The sequence below is a fragment of the Cyprinus carpio genome, chromosome B10, assembly GCF_018340385.1.
Source record: "Cyprinus carpio isolate SPL01 chromosome B10, ASM1834038v1, whole genome shotgun sequence".
Classification (NCBI taxonomy): domain Eukaryota; kingdom Metazoa; phylum Chordata; class Actinopteri; order Cypriniformes; family Cyprinidae; genus Cyprinus; species Cyprinus carpio.
The window spans coordinates 3,256,343-3,274,473 of record NC_056606.1 but is presented as its reverse complement, the minus strand read 5'-3'; the positions used below and the strand labels follow the sequence as shown (position 1 = coordinate 3,274,473).

Sequence of the window (18,131 nt, the reverse complement as noted above, 5' to 3'; positions counted from 1 at the left end):
TGACTGGAGGGAACCAGGCATAATGCCATCCCAGTGAAAAACACACACACACACACAAACTGATGCATTTCACTTTCTGAATGCACTGTGTATATATGTACAGTTGAAGTCAAAAGTTTACACCCTCCTTTCAGAATCTGCAAAATAACAGGGATCATACAAAATGCATGTTATTGTTTATTCAGTACTGACCTGAATAAGATATTCCACATAAAATATGTTTGCATATAGTCCACAAGAGAAAATAATAACTGAATTTATAAAAATTACTCATCAAAAGTTTACATGCCCTTGATGTAACGAAGACAGGAGCAGGATGCAAAAGCAAAAGCACTTTTTGACAAGGTAAATAACAGCGGTCAGACGGAAGAAACACAGGAAGTCCACAACACAGATGGTTGGTCGAAACAATCACAAACTCAGATGGTGGGTTAACCGAATAAGTTGGTTGATGAAACCCCGAAGATAAACTGACACTCGCCCCCAGTAATTTAAAAAACTCTTGCCAAAATTTGGACACAAATTGGGGACCCCTGTCAGAAACCACGTCCATCGGGAGGCCATGTAAACGAAAGACGTGATCTACAACAGTTACCGCTGTCTCCTTGGCGGAGGGTAATTTAGGCAAGGGAATAAAATGAGCCGCCTTCGAGAACCGGTCCACGACGGTAAAAACGACCGTCTTGCCCTGGGAGGGCGGTAATAAAATCTAGAGCCATATGGGACCAGGGTCTTGAAGGGACTGACAGCGGTTGAAGTAACCCATCTGGAGGTCGATTGGAAGTCTTACCAGTGGCACAAACTGAGCAAGCCAAGACAAAACTCCGGATGTCGCGAGTCATTAATGGCCACCAGAACCGTTGCTTTACCAAAAAACAATCTATGACAGCCCTAACTTTGTCAGGATCCATACGCACTCCCTCAGACGAGACGATGTACCCTAGGAAAGGAACAGACTGTGCATGAAAAACGCATTTCTCCACCTTGACATCTCCGCCCATTCTCTAGCAACCTCTGAAGCACTCGTTTGACGTGCTGAATGTGATCCTGGAGAGAAGATGAAAAAAATCAATATGTCATCCAGGTAAACATATGAACTGGTCAACCATATCTCTCAGCACGTCATTGACGAGTGCTTGGAAGACCGCTGGGGAGTTGGACAGCCTGAACGGCATGACCAAGTATTCAAAGTGGCCCCTAGGGGTATTTAACGTGGTTTCCATTCATCACCCTCCCTTATGCAAACCAAATGATAAGCATTATGTAAATCCAATTTTGTGAAAATGGATGCTCCCTGTAACCGCTCGAAGGCTGAAGACATCAACGGCAAAGGATAAATATTCTTCACCGTGATGTGTTCAACCCCCGGTAATCAATATATGGTCGCAGAGATCCATCCTTCTTCCCCACAAAAAAGAATCTAGACAACCATAAATATGAGGAAGGACGAATGAACTTGGATGCTAGAGAATCAGAAATATATTTCTCTGTAGCCTCCCTCTCTGGAACAGAAAGTGAACATAACTTGCCTTTAGGCGGAGACTTACCTGGTACTAAGTCTATGGCACAGTCGTAAGGATGATGCGGAGGAAGAGAAGCAGCCTGGGACTTACTGAACACTTCCCTCAGGTCCTGGTACTCCTCAGGCACGTTAGACAAATTCACTGCCTTCTCCTTGAACACAGAAACAGGCACAGACGAACACGCAGACACAAGACATGACCTATGACACGTTACTCCAAGCGGACACAGAATTGTGGCCCCAATCGATTCTGGGATTGTGCAAAGTGAGCCAGGGGTGACCAAGTACTACAGGTGCCAGTGGTGAGTCCATGAGGAGGAATGTTATGATTTCAGAGTGGTTGCCAGATGTAATGAGGGTGATGGATCCAGTAACGTGAGAAATGTTGGGGAGTTGCTGTCCATTGAGAGCATTTACAGATATCTTTTGTGTGAGGAGAAAGATGGGGATATGAAGTTGTTGTGCCAGTCTAAAATTCAAAAAATTACCTTCCGCCCCAGAGTCCAATAAGGCCTTGGTGTCGTGCGTATGTGTTGCCCACCTTAGTCTTACCGGGAGGGGTGTAGATGAGGTCTTCTCGGTGGAGATCCCACCCAATAGTAGCCTCATAGTTACTAACGGGCCTGATCTTTTACCGGGCAGGAATGGAGAAGTGACCTGCTTTAGTCAAGTCAAGTCTGCTTTATTGTCAATTCTTCCACATGTACAGTACATACATACAGAGAATCGAAATTGCGTTACATTCAGACCCCCGGTGCATACAGATAACACTAACAGTAGAGCCTAAAAATCTAGATCAAATACAAAATATAAGATAAAACTATACAATAAGGGAATGTAAAAAAGACATTAAAAAAATAAAATAAGGTTAAATAAAAGCAGCGCAAGGCACATGGCAGAACAAACAGTGCAGATAAAAAGATTTTAGTGCATAAAAAAAGCTTATTCAGTCTGATTAAAGTGACAAAGGGCTCAAGAGCAGTTATTTTATTTAAACTGACTGATGAGGTGGTAGAATGATGTCAGTTCCAATGGTGAATGAGGTAGTGAGCAGACCAATGCTGCACAAAGTGACTGGTGCATGTCATCGTATGTTAGAGGGAGGGGGTTGAAGGACCTGGAGATGTGGGATCTGGGGGGGGGCGGGGTTCATAGTTCAGTGGTGCCTGGGGGAGAAGAGGGACAGGGGGGCAAGTTCGGGAGCGAGTTCAGCTTCCTGACAGCCTGATGGATGAAGCTGTCCTTCAGTCTGTTGGTCCTGGCGTGGAGACTCCGCAGTCTCCTCCATGATGGCAGCACAGTGTGAGTGTGACAGGTGAGTGGGATCACCTGCAATGCAGAGGGCTTTGCGAGTGAGACGGTTTCCATAAATGTCCTGGAGGGAGGGGAGAGAGACACCAATGATCTTCTCAGCTGCTCTCACCTATGCGTTTGCAGAGGGTCTTCCGGCAGGACGCGTTGCAGGCGCCATACCACACAGTGATGCAGCTAGTCAGAATGCTCTCACGATGGCGCCTCTGTAGAGGTGTACATGGAGGTCAGTGGAGTTATTGTAAGTGGCAGCCTGCTTAACCATATTCCAGTCAGTTGTATCAAAACAGTTTTTTGGCAAGAGTTTAATTCTAAAAATGCGGCTCTGCCGACATCCAGCAGAAACTCACGAGACTTTAACGCGAGCGGTGTATGCAGGCATTGGCATGACAGTGGCAGAATGCTCTCGCATATGGCCGTCAGTGTTGTAGTACTTGGGAGTCAGCTGCTCTCCTCTTCACGAACTATTCCAGTGGTCTTGTATCGGAAAGTCAGTCTTGAAAGGTCATACGCTTCTGGCACACACTGAATCTGTTTCTGAACTGGTTTGCGACTTTAACGAGAATGGCAGGCATTAGGCATGAAAGCCGAGCTCTACCCACCTGCATGGGCTCGGGATCTCTCTCTCCTCCCGGGAAAGCCGAGCTCTACCCACCTGCATGGGCTCGGGATCGGAGACAGGGCTGACCGTGTCCCCTCTGTCGGTGTGCGGGTCCTACGCGCCAGGAAACTGATGACTTTGCTGAAACTGGCCCATTCTACTTAAGTGCGCATCGACTCTTTGATGAGTCCATTTAGCTTGGGAGGAAGGTCCAGCATGTAAATCTCTCTCTGGAGATGGTCAGCCAACCCATGCAGGAACCGGTCCCACTGCGCCTCCTCGTTCCAATGGCACTCTGTGGCCAGGGTGCCGAACTGGATGGAATACTCCGACACCGAGCGCTCCCCCTGGTGGAGATCGGCGAGTAGTCTGGGCACCTCCCTACCCGCCACCATCTGCTGGTATTCCAGCATCTTCTGCATATTTGAACCCTTTCCAAGAATGACTGTATGATTTTGAGATCCGTCTTTTCACGCAAATGAGGGACTCACATGAAACTATTACAGAAGGTTCAAAATGAATACAAAGAATTTATTTAATGTGTTTAAACTAGATTTAAACTAGGAATTTATCTTTAATGTTGTAACAAAATATATTTTATGTCAATGTTGCATAATCATTCCTTTTAGCCAGTACTTTTTACAGTTTTCAACATTAAAAAATGCTTGTGTTGTAATTTAAAGAAGTATTATTATAACATCCTTCATCATTTTACATGATTTAAATAATTTGAATAATGGCAGGAAGAAGCACAGGCTGGACCTGGATGGAAATGAGGAGCTAAAGTTAGTAATTGCTGAGTGAGGGTTATACATAAGATTCCAAACAACAACTATACTTAAATATTTTTCCAAATCAACTGCTAGGCTTGTATAGGATTCCAAACTCCTGTCCATAAAGAGGTGCTTCATTGCTGGCAGGATTGGCACATACATACACATTAAAAATGCTGCTGGTTTTACATGCCAAATGATTTATTAAAGAAACATTGGTGTTGCTAAAACCATTGCTTGGACACAGGAAAAAAAAAAAAAATTCAATCTATATACTATCTATTTCCGTCTTTTCTCAGAGACCTATCTTGATGTCACAATGGGCTCTTCACATCATTTACTCGTATTCTTGATGTTTTTGCACTATGCAGTAGGTAAGCCATGTCATTTACTCTATTACCTCCCAGTTAACGGTTATATCGTTGTTGTTTTGTTGTGATACTCAGTTCAGTGTTTTATCACACAGGTTTCACTTATAACTGTGTGAAGATCCTTCCAGACTCCAGCAGTAGCATTGTTGTTGAGGTGGGAAAAAACTTCACCGCAACATGTCACCTCCTGGAAGGGTGCGCTTACACCTCAGATGACATAGAATGGCGTTTGGGGAACCTCAGCATTGCAAAGCAGTCTTACCACAGAATAAATGAAACGGCTGTTAGTGTTACTATAAACATCAGCAGTGACATGAGCGATTGGTTGAAGTGCACAGCTCCCAAGGAGTCCCTGTCATACAAACCGAGGAGTATCTATGGAATCTTACTCCGTGCGGGATGTAAGTGTTTTCATACCAAAATCAGAATTAGAATGAAAAGACTTGGATTCTTCATAACTCCAGCGGTGTTTTAGGATGAACATTTGCTGTTCTAAAACACAAAATGTTGCCGAATATCCAGTGTACTTTGTTCCAAGTATTCCAAAACATTTTGAAAACAAGTTTTGAAGTTTATGAATTCTTAAGTTCAAATTCAAATGAAGTACTTTTCTTTAATAATATTAATCATCATTGCTTCTCTGATGTCAAATCTGGTGCACCAACCTTTTCGAAGCATTTAATAACTTAAATATTCTTTTTAAGTACGGCTTCAGAACATTTGGTTAATTATAACGACGTTCAGTTTTTGATGAGCTGACCCTTTAAGAATCTTCTATGCAGTGATTTATAAACCTGTAGGAGGGAAATCAGTCTGATAGGAATCTGAAATATTTTCTCATTATTTGAAACCTTTTGCATTATTTACTAAACACTTGAACTTAAGGACTTCATGCAATCCATTGTTTTTCTGTTCATGCTCTCCAGATCCTCCACTGAAAACCAAAGAATCTGTCATGCATTGCAGTGCAAGAGGACAAGGATATTTCCCCTAACTTAAACTGTAGTTGGGATCCAGGATCGCGAAACCCGCAGATCGACACAACTTACACCGTTTATGCCAACGTGTATGTGTTAAAGTAACAGAAGTCCTGATAACACTGCATATGCTTTTACACATTTTTGATTTTTTTTTTTGTCTTTTTCCAAATGACTCAAAGTGAAAGACTAGAGTCTCATTTACTTCCTCTTCTTTTCTATTTTAGACTTGGGACAGTTCTAACACATAAAGCTGACTGTAAACAGCATCTTGCCAGATTCTGCATCGTCAACCTGGAAACCTTTCCAATTCATATGGTTTTAAAAGTGTGGGTTGAAGTGAAGAATGCTCTGGGGTCAGAGCGGTCAGAACTTCAAAACGATTCTTCCTATTTTGGTATGATTTCGGTTTGTGAATTAGGAAACAATGCATTTTACACTCTGTATGAATGCATCACTTCAGCTAGCTTTCTTTTTGTGTGTTTGTTTTGTAGCAAAACCAAATCCACCACTGAACGTCCAAGTCCAAGTTAAATTCCCCACATCTCTCGTGGTTACTTGGAAACATCCCATTGACAGGACCATTTTGAAACTCTCTTATGCCATCAGATACCGCAAAGCAGCATCTGATGTTTGGATCGAGGTACGGGTAAGCCAAGAGCAATTCATATTTTAAAATGGTCAGGACAAAAATTACAATTTTTATTTACTGTGAATTTGTGTTGTCAAAAGTTCTGACTTCAGCACCAGTTGGCACTTGGCACTGAAATTTTAAAAACGTTTTCAATTTTAATTTCCCGCTAGCATCAGAAAAAATATTCCAGGTCTCTAAGAAAATGTGGTTTTGTATTTTAAACTGTATGTTAAATATTCCATATGCAGTGTGTCGAACATGATATTTTTAAATAGTACAAATGTTCCTTTTCCCAGTTTAATAGAATACATTTCTCATATACATAAGAAATCAGACCTACCCTTTTGATAAATAAAGGATCTGACATCTCATTTAAGTCTACCACAATAAGATATATTAAAGGAGTCTTGTGATATTTGATAATGATATTAGTGTCCACACCAGCGAACAATATCGTCTGTAAGTGCACTCTGCGCTGCTTTAAATTCTCCAGCTCATTATAGCAGGATTGATTCTGATTGGCTGTCAATGTTACAATTTTTAGAACTATATCTTTATTAGTTATCGTCCTTGGTGTGAATGGGTCTTAAACCCCACTCTTAACCTCAGGTGGGTTTCACACTTGCACTGTTAGCAGCACTTTAGTTGTGTTGCAGTGCCAGACTTGTGAAGTTTGCGGTGTTAGAATGCTACAGCTAGATGCTTAACAACCGACAACCAATCAGGTGCCTCATATTCACTTGCTTTGGACAGTCAAGAAAAAACAGCACATTGTATAAACAGGAAAAATGTCAAACAGTGACGGAAAACATGGATTGAAGTAAAGAAGAGGCTGTTTTTTAAAAAACTTAATGCAATGTGCAATGCTAGAGTTGTTATGTAAACAGTTAATTTATATGCAAATAAGGGGTTAGGAATGTACAAGCAGCAGTTTATGAAGACCCAGAATGAATTAGTGAAGCAAGATAAGCTCGGATTCTGTTACCCAGGGTTAAATATTTCAGGTGTGGGAGCGGGTTCTTATCTCAGACAGTGCATAAAATAACACACATTCATCTTGCATATAACCTCTAAAAAAATAACACACAGGTTTTGGTTCACTCATGAATCCGTGTTTGTTTTAGGTGCCGGAGAGATTCACCAGAGGGTACATCAAGTCGTTCAGACTGCAGTCTCTGGAGCCGTACACTCAATATGTGGTGCAGATGCGATGCATTGGAGAAAGTAATAGCAGTTACTGGAGTAACTGGAGCCCCCGTAGCGTTACAGAGAGCACTACAGAAGCCAGTATGAACCAGTATTACTCAGAATCCCCTGAAACCTTGATGGAAGCCAGCATTCTAAAATTGGGTTATAAAATGAATACTATAGCTTAACCCTGTTTTAACCCCTACCTGTCACCCCCCCCCCCGGGCTTCCCCTCCCGTCCATTTTCTGCATGGAGACACAAATGACATACCTAAAATAAAAAGGCTTCGGCTCATGAGTCTTTCTGACTAGATCCATAATCAACATATGTTCACAAAGCTGACACTTCAAAGTTTACTGTTCAACAATCAGAATTACTCAGACTGTTATGATAATAAAGATATAAGCTCGAACATAAAAGCAAAAATAAAAATATTAAAAACATATTTTTTTAAATGTATACAAAAAAATGTTGATGTAGGATATGATTTTAGAAACATAATGAAGCAAAGGCCACAAGTCTACTAATGCTTCATTTGAAAATGCATAATATAATCTGTAAAACTGTGAATTTTATCAAACATTTTCTAAGGCTATGTCTTGTGTTTTTAGAGAAAGCTAATAAAATGCCTATAAAATTGATTTATGGCCACTGTAATCTGTGTGCTGTGTGCTATCACTGAGTGCTTTTATATCATGTCTGGACCGCAAAGTGCCTCATTCATGATTCTATTTTTCTTACGAAACGAGCCTTTCACACCTCCGCCAGCTATGAGACATTATCCGTGTTATTCTTTTGTTTTTATTCAGCTATTATTAAAAAAAAAAAAAAAAGCCATTGTTGTGGTATTTCAAGGTTTACCAAGCCACATCGCTTTCAATCCCAGTATTCATTTACCCAACTATTATCAAAAGTCTTACTATACAACAAAGCATTTTCTTACGACCTTACGTGAATTATTATGACAAAATGCATTATGAAGAAGAACTGCACCTGTTTACTGTAGCTGCATTAGCGCTAACAATAGCATCAAGCTACATAAGACATTATTAGTACACTTTTACTCAAAACTCACTTTAAACCACCAACGAGTGTTTGTAATAACTTCCTTTTGCGATCACATGTGGAATTTGGTTGTTTACTGTTGTTAAAATATGCTATGTATAGCCTTTTATATCGCTGCACAAATTAGCATTACAAATATGCATTATAATTATTATATGAAAACGCCACAAATCTCAAGGAAAATATACAAACCCTATACTATCGTAATCGTGTGTTTATTATTTGGATATTTCGTGGGTACAGAGGTTTCTCTGTGTTTTTGTGGTCAGATATCAACGCGGAAGCGTGAAGGAAGCATGTGACACTTCTTCTGCTTCTTCTTCTTTGGTGTTTTACGGCAGCTGGCATCCAGTTTGTTGCATTACTGCCATCTTCTGTTCATATTTATATCATGCTATATTCTTTTATCCAGTCCAGTTTCTTTTAGAGAGTGAAAAAAATATTTTGTACCTTCTCCCTTCTCCACACAATCTAAAATATTTTTAACATTTCCTTCTATTTGTTCTATACTCTGTAGCTGAGCCATCATTTCTTGCCTTTCTTGGTTAGCATGTGACACGATGACACGTTGACTTGTTATGAGACACTAAAGATTGACAAGGTGAAGGACGAATCAGAGTTCTCTTTCAAACGTTCGTTTGGTATCTCACTATGGGAATTGCCTCAGGCGTGACCAATCCTGGAAGCACCAATTACACCACATCCAAATCATGACAGACAAAACACAACACCGACTACCCAATACATACCACCCCAAAACATACCACACCACAACCTCAGTATATCTCTTTCGTTCTCTTCCCCGTGAAGATCTTTTGAGATCCTCGATGAGTGATCACTAAACTATTACACACCAAAACACTTCAAGGAACATCACACAACTACGTACCCCACCGAACGCGGCTGGTTTTTGGATCGGAAATTACTCTCTGTTAAAGTGAATATTTTCTTTCTGGTGTTTTTTATTTAGCAGTGGGGACCAGCGCGTCAAGGCGGGTTCTCATTTTCTTTATCGAGCGGTTACAGCTTTTTCTCTTAATTATTCCCTCACATTAAGTGGTGTGATGGATCGGTACGATCCCGGCGCATTTATGGGAATAATTTGCTGTAAGACCTGTTATCGAGAGGCATGTTGTGGTGATCTCATTAATATCTCGTGTTCGCATCTCTGTTATGGCGACTGCGAAGCCCATCCAGCAGCACAGCGAAAGGGGAAGTTCCCCCCTCTCATCAATTCGCATGCGGGTTGATGATCTCGTCTAAAGACTCTCACCCTCTGTGCATAGCATGTTTGGGAGTTAGACATGCACAGGCTGCACTCACTAATCCCGAGTGCTGCCCGCACTGCTCTCAGTTCCCGTTAAGGGTTTTGGAGCACAGAGTAAGAGTCGCGGCCACGAATAAAGGGGACCCGAGTTTTTCCGCGCCTCCCGCGGAAATGAACGAGGTTGCTCCGCAGGCTCAGTACAGCTGGGGAGAGTTAATGGACGAGATATCTCCGGAACTTCCTACCCTCTTTGAATCACACCCTTTGGCAGGGGACAAAGAGGAGGAGGATGAAGATGATGAGACGATTGCCCGTCTCTTAAAGGAGGATTTGGAGGATGATGAAGAGGACGTTATCCTCCCTCCTAATCTTTCTTCCAGGCCGGCAGTGCGATCAGTGAGTCCCCCTCCCCCCCATGCCAGGGGAAATTGGACCTTACTGAAATGTGTAGAAGAGCGACTGCTAAACTCTTTGTTGACTGGCCATCTCAGCAAGAGGGCCAGGGTACAGAGAGGGATTTATATGATGGGAAGAGGCTGCCACCGCCGTACTTTCCCAGTCAAGCAGCTGCTACCACCGTCGTCCAGCATGTGTCACAGAGAATGCGGCACTACTGGGACAAACCCTTCTCACTTAGGGTTCCTGTTAAATGTTTTTTTTCGGCTGAAACGTTCATAATATGTGAAGACTTGGGGGATGTCCAACCCACCTCCAGTCGAATTGTCGGTGGCAAGTCACCTCCACACCCAATCGACGGCAGCCCTATCCTCCTCCTCTCCTTCTCTGCCAGTAAGGGACAGAGAGGCTGTCCTGCTTCTCTTTTCAAAAAATTTACTGCTCCTTGCCCTGGCTGTCAGAGCCCTAAAGATGCCACCTCACTGCTCACAGCATACCAAGCTGAGCTCATGGAGGATTTTATATCCATGTCTGTTACCCGCAAAGTGCCCTCAGTTTCTGATTCTATTACTTCTTACGAAACGAGCCTTTCACACCTCCGCCAGCTATGAGACATTATCCGTGTTATTCTTTTATCATTATTCTTTTGTTTTTATTCAGCTATTATTAGCCATTGTTGTGGTATTTCAAGGTTTACCAGCCACATCGCTTCAATCCCAGTATTCATTTACCAACTATTATCAAAAGTCTTACTATACAACAAAGCATTTTCTTACGACTTACGTGAATTTTACCCAAAAAAAACAACAAACCAAAAAAAAAAATAATAATAAAACTCTGCATTAGCGCTAACAATAGCATCAAGCTACATAAGACATTATTAGTACACTTTTACCTCAAACCACTTTAAACCACCACGAGTGTTTGTAATAACTTCCTTTTGCGATCACCTGTGGAATTTGATTGTTTACTGTTGTTAAAATATGCTATGTATAGCCTTTTATATCGCTGCACAAATTAGCATTACAAATATGCATTATAATTATTGATATGAAAACGCCCCAAATCTCAAGGAAATATACAAATACACTATATACTATCGTAATCGTGTGTTTATTATTTGGATATTTCGTGGGTACAGAGGTTTCTCTGTGTTTTTGTGGTCAGATATCAACGCGGAAGCGTGAAGGAAGCATGTGACACTTCTTCTTCTTCTTCTCTTCTTCTGGTGTTTTCACGGCAGCTGGCATCCAGTTTGTTGCATTACTGCCATCTTCTGGTTCATATTTATATCATGCTATAGTCTTTATCAGGTCCAGTTTCTTTAGAGAGTCAAAAAATGTTTTGTACCTTCTCCCTTCTCCACACAATCTAAAATATTTTTTAAACATTTCCTTCTATTTGTTCTGTAACTCTGTAGCTGAGCCATCATTTTCTCTATTGTTGCCCTTGGGCTTGGGGGGTTAGCATGTCGAACACGGATGACCCGCGTTGACTAAAGATTGACAAGGCGAAGGTGACGAATCAGAGTTCTCTTTCAAACGTTCGTTTGGTATCTCACTATGGGAATTGCCTCAGGCGTGACCAATCCTGGAAGCACCAATTACACCACATCTGTCGGTTGACAGACCAATCACGACAGTGATGAACGGTCCCCACCTCATTCTCTATATACCACTGCATAACGGTCCCCACCTCATTCTCGTTCTCTTCCCCGTGAAGATCTTTTGGAAGCTATCCTCAGCAGATCCTCGATGAGTGGCCGCTAAACTGTTCACGGACGAGCCGACTTTTAGGTACGTCACCGAACGCGGCTGGTTTTTGGATCGGAAATTACTCTCTGTTAAAGTGAATATTTTCTTTCTGGTGTTTTTTATTTAGCAGTGGGGACCAGCGCATCAAGGCGGGTCTCTCATTTTCTTTATCGAGCGGTTACAGCTTTTTCTCTTAATTATTCCCTCACATTAAGTGGTGTAACGGATCGGTACGATCCCAGCGCATTTATGGGAATAATTTGCGGTAAGACATGTTATCGAGAGGCATGTTGTGGTGATCTCATTAATATCTCGGTGTTCGCATCTCTGTTATGGCGACTGCGAGCCCATCCAGCAGCACAGCGAAAGGGAAAGATCCCTCTCATCCATGCGCATGCGGGTTGATGATCTCGTCTAAAGACTCTCACCCTCTGTGCATAGCATGTTTGGGAGTTAGACATGCACAGGCTGCACCCCGAGTGCTGCCCGCACTGCTCTCAGTTCCCGTTAAGGGTTTTGGAGCGCAGAGTAAGAGTGGCGGCCGCAAATAAAGGGGACCCGAGTTTTTCCGCGCCTCCCGCGGAAATGAACGAGGTTGCTCCGCAGGCTCAGTACAGCTGGGGAGAGTTAATGGACGAGATATCTCCGGAACTTCCTAACCTCTTTGAATCACACCCTTTGGGCGGGGGACAAAGAGGAGGAGGATGAAGATGATTGAGACGATTGCCCGTCTCTTAAAGGAGGATTTGGAGGATGATGAAGAGGACGTTATCCTCCCTCCTAATCTTTCTTCCAGGCCTGGCAGTGCGATCGGTGAGTCCCCCTCCCCCATGCCAGGGGAATTGGACCTTACTGAAATGTGTAGAAGAGCGACTGCTAAACTCTTTGTTGACTGGCCATCTCAGCAAGAGGGCCAGGGTACAGAGAGGGATTTATATGATGGGAAGAGGCTGCCACCGCGTACTTTCCCAGTCAAGCAGCTGCTACCAGCCGTCCCAGCATGTGTCACAGAGATGCGGCACTACTGGGACAAACCCTTCTCACTTAGGGTTCCTGTTAAAGGTTTTTTTCAGCTGGACGTTCATAATATGGAAACCCACCTCCAGTCGAATTGTCGGTGGCAAGTCACCTCCACCCCAATCGACGGGCAGCCCTATCCTCCTCCTCTCCTTCTCTGCCAGTAAGGACAGAGAGGTTGTCTGCTTCTCTTTTTCAAAAAATTTACTGCTCCTTTGCCCTGGCTGTCAGAGCCCTAAATGCCACCTAAATCATAACAAGCTGAGTTCATGGCTCCATGGAGGAGAAGGGGGAGGCAGATTGATGCTGGGTCACCCGATTCAGCTTTGTGGGAAGAGATCTGCGTCATTGCAGATCTCAACCCCCAGTCTACACGAAAGCCCTTCCTGACACGCATGGCCCTGGCCATGGTGGGTGAAAAAGTCCTGTGGTTGGGCCTGATGGGCTTATCAGAAAAGAAGAAGGCAGAGTTCCTCAATGCCCCAGTGGAGCCGAAAGCCCTTTTTGGGACTGCAGTGACAAATATGCGTCAGCAGTGCGACTTGCGCAAGAAGGATGGGGAAGTTTTTGAAACTTGCCTTCCCAGGAAGCCGACTGCTCGGCCACCCCAACCCATGCGTCCAGGGTTTGCCCCCCCCCCGCAGCCAATGCAGAGGGAGGTTCACCCAAAACAGCCCCAGCCTAGAGGCAAGGCCTCATTTGCGGCAGCAGCAGCTAAGCATCGCCCAACTAACCCTCAGGTAGGGAAAAAGCAACGGGCGACCTAACCTGTGATCTGGGTTTGGGTCAAAAGAGGGGCTACAGCACTCACGAAGTCTCTGTAGCACCCCTCTGCACGACGCAGGAGTCTTGTCCCCCCCCCATCTGCCAAAGAAGCATCGGGGTGTGATTCAAGAAAAATGTTCAAAGGACGGAAGTTCTCTTGTTGGAGTATTGGCACCAGTTCATCCAGTGCCCCACATGTTGTTTCTCCCCTCTCCACCCACAGGGTTATGCAAGAGAAAGGACGAAAGTTTACACAAGTGTTTCCATTTGAAAGAAATAAAAATGTTTCCTGTGCATCCAGGCAGTGGGCCAAGGGCACAGACTTGAGTGAAAATAAAAACAAAAATACAGCCAAATCAGAGCTGCAACCCCTAGCTCCGCCGCTGGATGGTGCCGCTGCGCCTTCAGTGAGCGAGAGCTACAGCGGTCCGCTCTCTGCTCACGCAGAGAGGTGGCGCGCATGTGCAGTACACCCTTGGGTATTATCCACGATAGAACGGGGTTATCGTCTGCAGTTTGCTGTAAAACCTCAGTAACTGTGTTAATGTCAACAACAGAAGGAGGGGAGTCAGCTCGGATTGTAGAGGAGGAAATAACCCCTCTCCCAGTACTTTGTCATTCCCAAAATCGGCGGGGGTCTCCATCCCATCCTGCACTTGCGGAACCTCAACAAGCCCCTCAGAAAGTACAAGTTCAAAATGCTCACAGTAAAAACATTATACAATGTTATTCGTCCCAGAGACTGGTTTACATCAGAAGATCTGAAGGACGCTTGCTTTCACATAAGCATTTATCTGGCGCACAGAAAATTCCTCAGGGAACAGCCTGAGAATTTTTGATGGTTCCATTCGGTTTGGCTTTGGCTCCACGAACTTTTATGAAATGCGTTGAGGCAGCTCTAACACCGCTGAGATTATCGGGTCTCAGAGTCTCATCTTATTTGGACGATCTCCTTCTCTCTGCTCCATCACGGAGGCAGGCGGAGATAGATACGAATCTGCTTGTGTCTCATTTAAAAGGCTTAGGCTTCAAAATAAATGACACGAAAAGCAGCTTAGTGCCCACTCAGGAAATAATTTACCTGGGTCTCAGGCTGAACTCATACCTGTAGAAGGCGTTCTTATCAGAGGAGCACATAAGGTCAATTTGTGGTTGTCTCTCCCTTTTCCAGAAAGGGAAAAAATTCTCATTCAGACTATGTTTACATCTTGTTGGAAACTCAGAAGCGAAGACCAGGAGATTCTTGGGTAATCTTCAGCAGAATTCTTTATTGAGAACGCGCTGGATGGCGCTGCAGTCGTCAAAATGCTCACCAAAGCAGTGATACTATGGAGTTTATATACATTTCAAGGGGAGGGATACATAGAGGTGGAGACAATTTAAACAAAGCAAGCAAATGGAATCAGGAAAATTCCAGACACTGGCATTTTCCCAGCCTTGATCTCATCAACATAACAGTGTCATTCAAATGCAGAGGTGCCTGACAGTATCGCCCATACCTTCACATTATCATAGAAACAAAGGCACAGCTGTGCCTTGAGTTTATGGTCAGGAAGAGCATAAAAACAAAAGGTCATTATCTCAAACACTTGATTTTCCTGATTTGATCTTCTTGGATATGACAGCTTTATTACCTCAAAATGTCTACTATTATATTGGAACCTAAATTTAACATTTTATAAATTTGTAATCCCACAGTCCTCCCGTTGAGAGTAATAACTCTCACATAATACAAATTAAAACACACATAAATCCATTATATTACACATAATTGTTAACCCTCTGGAGTCGATTAACGCGTATACGCATTTTGGGGTATTTTCTCCTGATAACCCCGAAAAGAACTTAAATTACACTTTCAGTTTTGATCGTACAGATAAGTGCAATACATCAATCGAATCTGTAAAGGGTCTACTTTTTTTTGTATACAGACATAATAACAACAAAACCTTTGTGCACTTATAAAATAAAGATAACAAACAAGGAGTGCTGTCTGCAGCCTTTGTCTGCGCTGATCTTCAGATACAAATGCGTCATTAAAATGAACTGTAACTCAGTGAATACTCAACGAAGAGACATGAGAGAGATATCTATAGAAAGCCTGACATGTCTACTTTAAAACTAAACAAGTGCTGCTGAAAACAAATATTCTGTGATAAAGTAATCCATATGAAAACAACGCGATGTCCGTTTTTCACGTCTCCCTTCATTATCTTCTAATGCGACCACGCCCCCGCGCCGAGCGCGCGCTTTTGAGATTCAAATGTTTCACTGAAGCGCGCGGGCTTTTGAATACCGCCCACACAACAGAAGACAACGCAGCGAGACTGTTCTTCAAGTTTTTTATTATTTTACTGTTTGCTCCGCGATGAGAGGAAATAAGACATAATTCACCCCAAAAAGATGTGATGTGGTTGAGGATTTGAGATTTGGATTTCCTCAGAAAAAAGAATGAAGCACTTTATTCAGCAGAGATCATAAACATGAGTAAGTCTCTTTTTATTTATTTATATACTTGTACTAGTTTTTCACAATAACGTGTAAACATTTTACTAGTTAGACTTTTTTCCAAAGACTTTTTTCCAAACTATAATTCCTGACTAAATGTATAATCAAGTGAAATATTATGAAGTTTCAATAACAATATACACTACTATACCATTCAAAAGCTTAACGTAAATAATATAAATGTAACAATAAATGTAAACTGTAACAAATGTAACAATCATTGCTGTTCTTTCAATTTATCCCCCCTAAAAAACCTAAAAAAAAATATTCTCAGCTCTTTTCAACATTAATAATAATAATAATAATAATAATAATAATAATAATAATAATAATAATAATGATAATAATAACAATAAATGTTTTTTTTGTAGAAAATAAGATTGTTAAAAGGATTTCTGAAGGATTGTGTGACTGGAGTAATGATGCAAAAAATTCAGTTTGAAAGTCAGCTTTGATTTTTCCTAATAAAACTGTTTAACTGCACTCACAAGTGAATATTAAATTATGTTGTGGGATAATTAAATATATTCTAAATAAACTACAAACATAAAATTATATACATTTATTTTGTCCTCACATTCTTTCTTGTAACTCATCCCTCTAAGTGACACAGCTGACTGAATGGCTCATTATGCAGCTCATTATGCAGGCCTTTGTCTTCTCAGGTGTGAATTCATGATAGTTGACTCCTACTCGCATATGACTTTTACCAACAAAAAGTGTCTTAGAAAATTTAAATCAATATATTGTTTTCTGTAAGTGAGTAAACAAGATGATTTTCACATCATTTAGAAAAAAAAAAAACTCATTCTAGGCTACAAGCTCCAGTTCTCAAAATTCCTGGGAACCAATTTTCTGTATGTGTTTTATTGCCTTATTCAAGTGATTTAACATTTTTAGTTTTTCACTAACCACGCATAACATTTTTTTTCTCAAAAACACAATCATGTACATACATGCTGCTCACATATTATTATAGCCTAGTTTGTGCTGATTACAGTGAGATTAGACTTTAGCCATTTAGATATTTTATAAGAAACTGAAAAAAGCACAAATGTCAGGGCATGACAAAACACCTACATGCAACAATAATACTCTGAAACTAAAGCAATTTAATATAAGCCCCATCTTGCAGTCGTGTAACTTGAAAAGGTTACAGGCACATATAACTAGATTTACTTAGGTGTAATATTTATTTTTAGAACCATAACTGTTGACACATATGACATGGATGGTAACATGTCGTACAAACTGCATGATGACACAGAAAAACCATGTAGCATAAGAGTGGAAGTCTTGAAGTCCATGGCGCCCAAATAGCTGTGAAGTCTGTTTTCTGTAGTCCATTTCAAACGTAGATTCCCTCTGATGACTCTTTGTCCTCATGAAGCTTGTTCATGGATGTCTGAGGTGATGCTTTACACCAATGTGCTGCTTATGGAGATGACATCTCATGCACACATACCTGCAACACAAGAAAACAAAGAAACAGCAGACCAGCAGTACTCATGCATAGACATTTTTAGACTTCTGTTGATCGTATAGTGGTTTTAAGTCTGGTGATCATATAGTGTTTTTCTCAATCTAGTTTTAAGTAATTTGACACCTATGGACAAGTGAGGTGGGGATAAAACTACTGATAGGGGAAACCTATGAGGAAGTCTTCACCACAGGGTTGGCCCCCGAGGCCTGTTGCACTTCGGTTCTTCCCTGGGCTCCCCACTGGTCTGTGTGTGTCCTAGTCTGTCCCTGTAGTTGGTGTGCGAACTTTACTGTACAACATCTCCATCCTCTAATGGAACATCAGTCATAACAAACATCATTACCCAAAAAGGATAGGTTAGTGACTGGAGTGTGCTTTAGTATAGTTTTGAAGGCTGTGATTGTACTTATCATTCTCTCAATGGAAGGAAGTGACAGTCAGCTTCCTGTAGTTTTATTTATAAAGGATCTTTCATCTTTGTTGTACATTACTGGGGAA

At 41.9% G+C, this 18,131-nt stretch overlaps 1 protein-coding gene and 1 pseudogene across 1 annotated transcript in view; both read left to right on the top strand.

The window, feature by feature from the left end:
- il6st (interleukin 6 cytokine family signal transduce) overlaps window positions 1-18,131 on the top strand; it is a 57,105-nt gene that overhangs the window by 1,868 nt on the left and 37,106 nt on the right. Inside the window, exons 2-3 of the mRNA XM_042732122.1 lie at window positions 4,507-4,581; window positions 4,674-4,979. Coding sequence (XP_042588056.1) covers window positions 4,527-4,581; window positions 4,674-4,979 — 361 coding nt within the window. The 5' untranslated portion in view covers window positions 4,507-4,526. The remainder of the gene's footprint in view (window positions 1-4,506; window positions 4,582-4,673; window positions 4,980-18,131) is intronic.
- On the top strand, window positions 13,277-15,098 carry LOC122138646 (annotated as a pseudogene).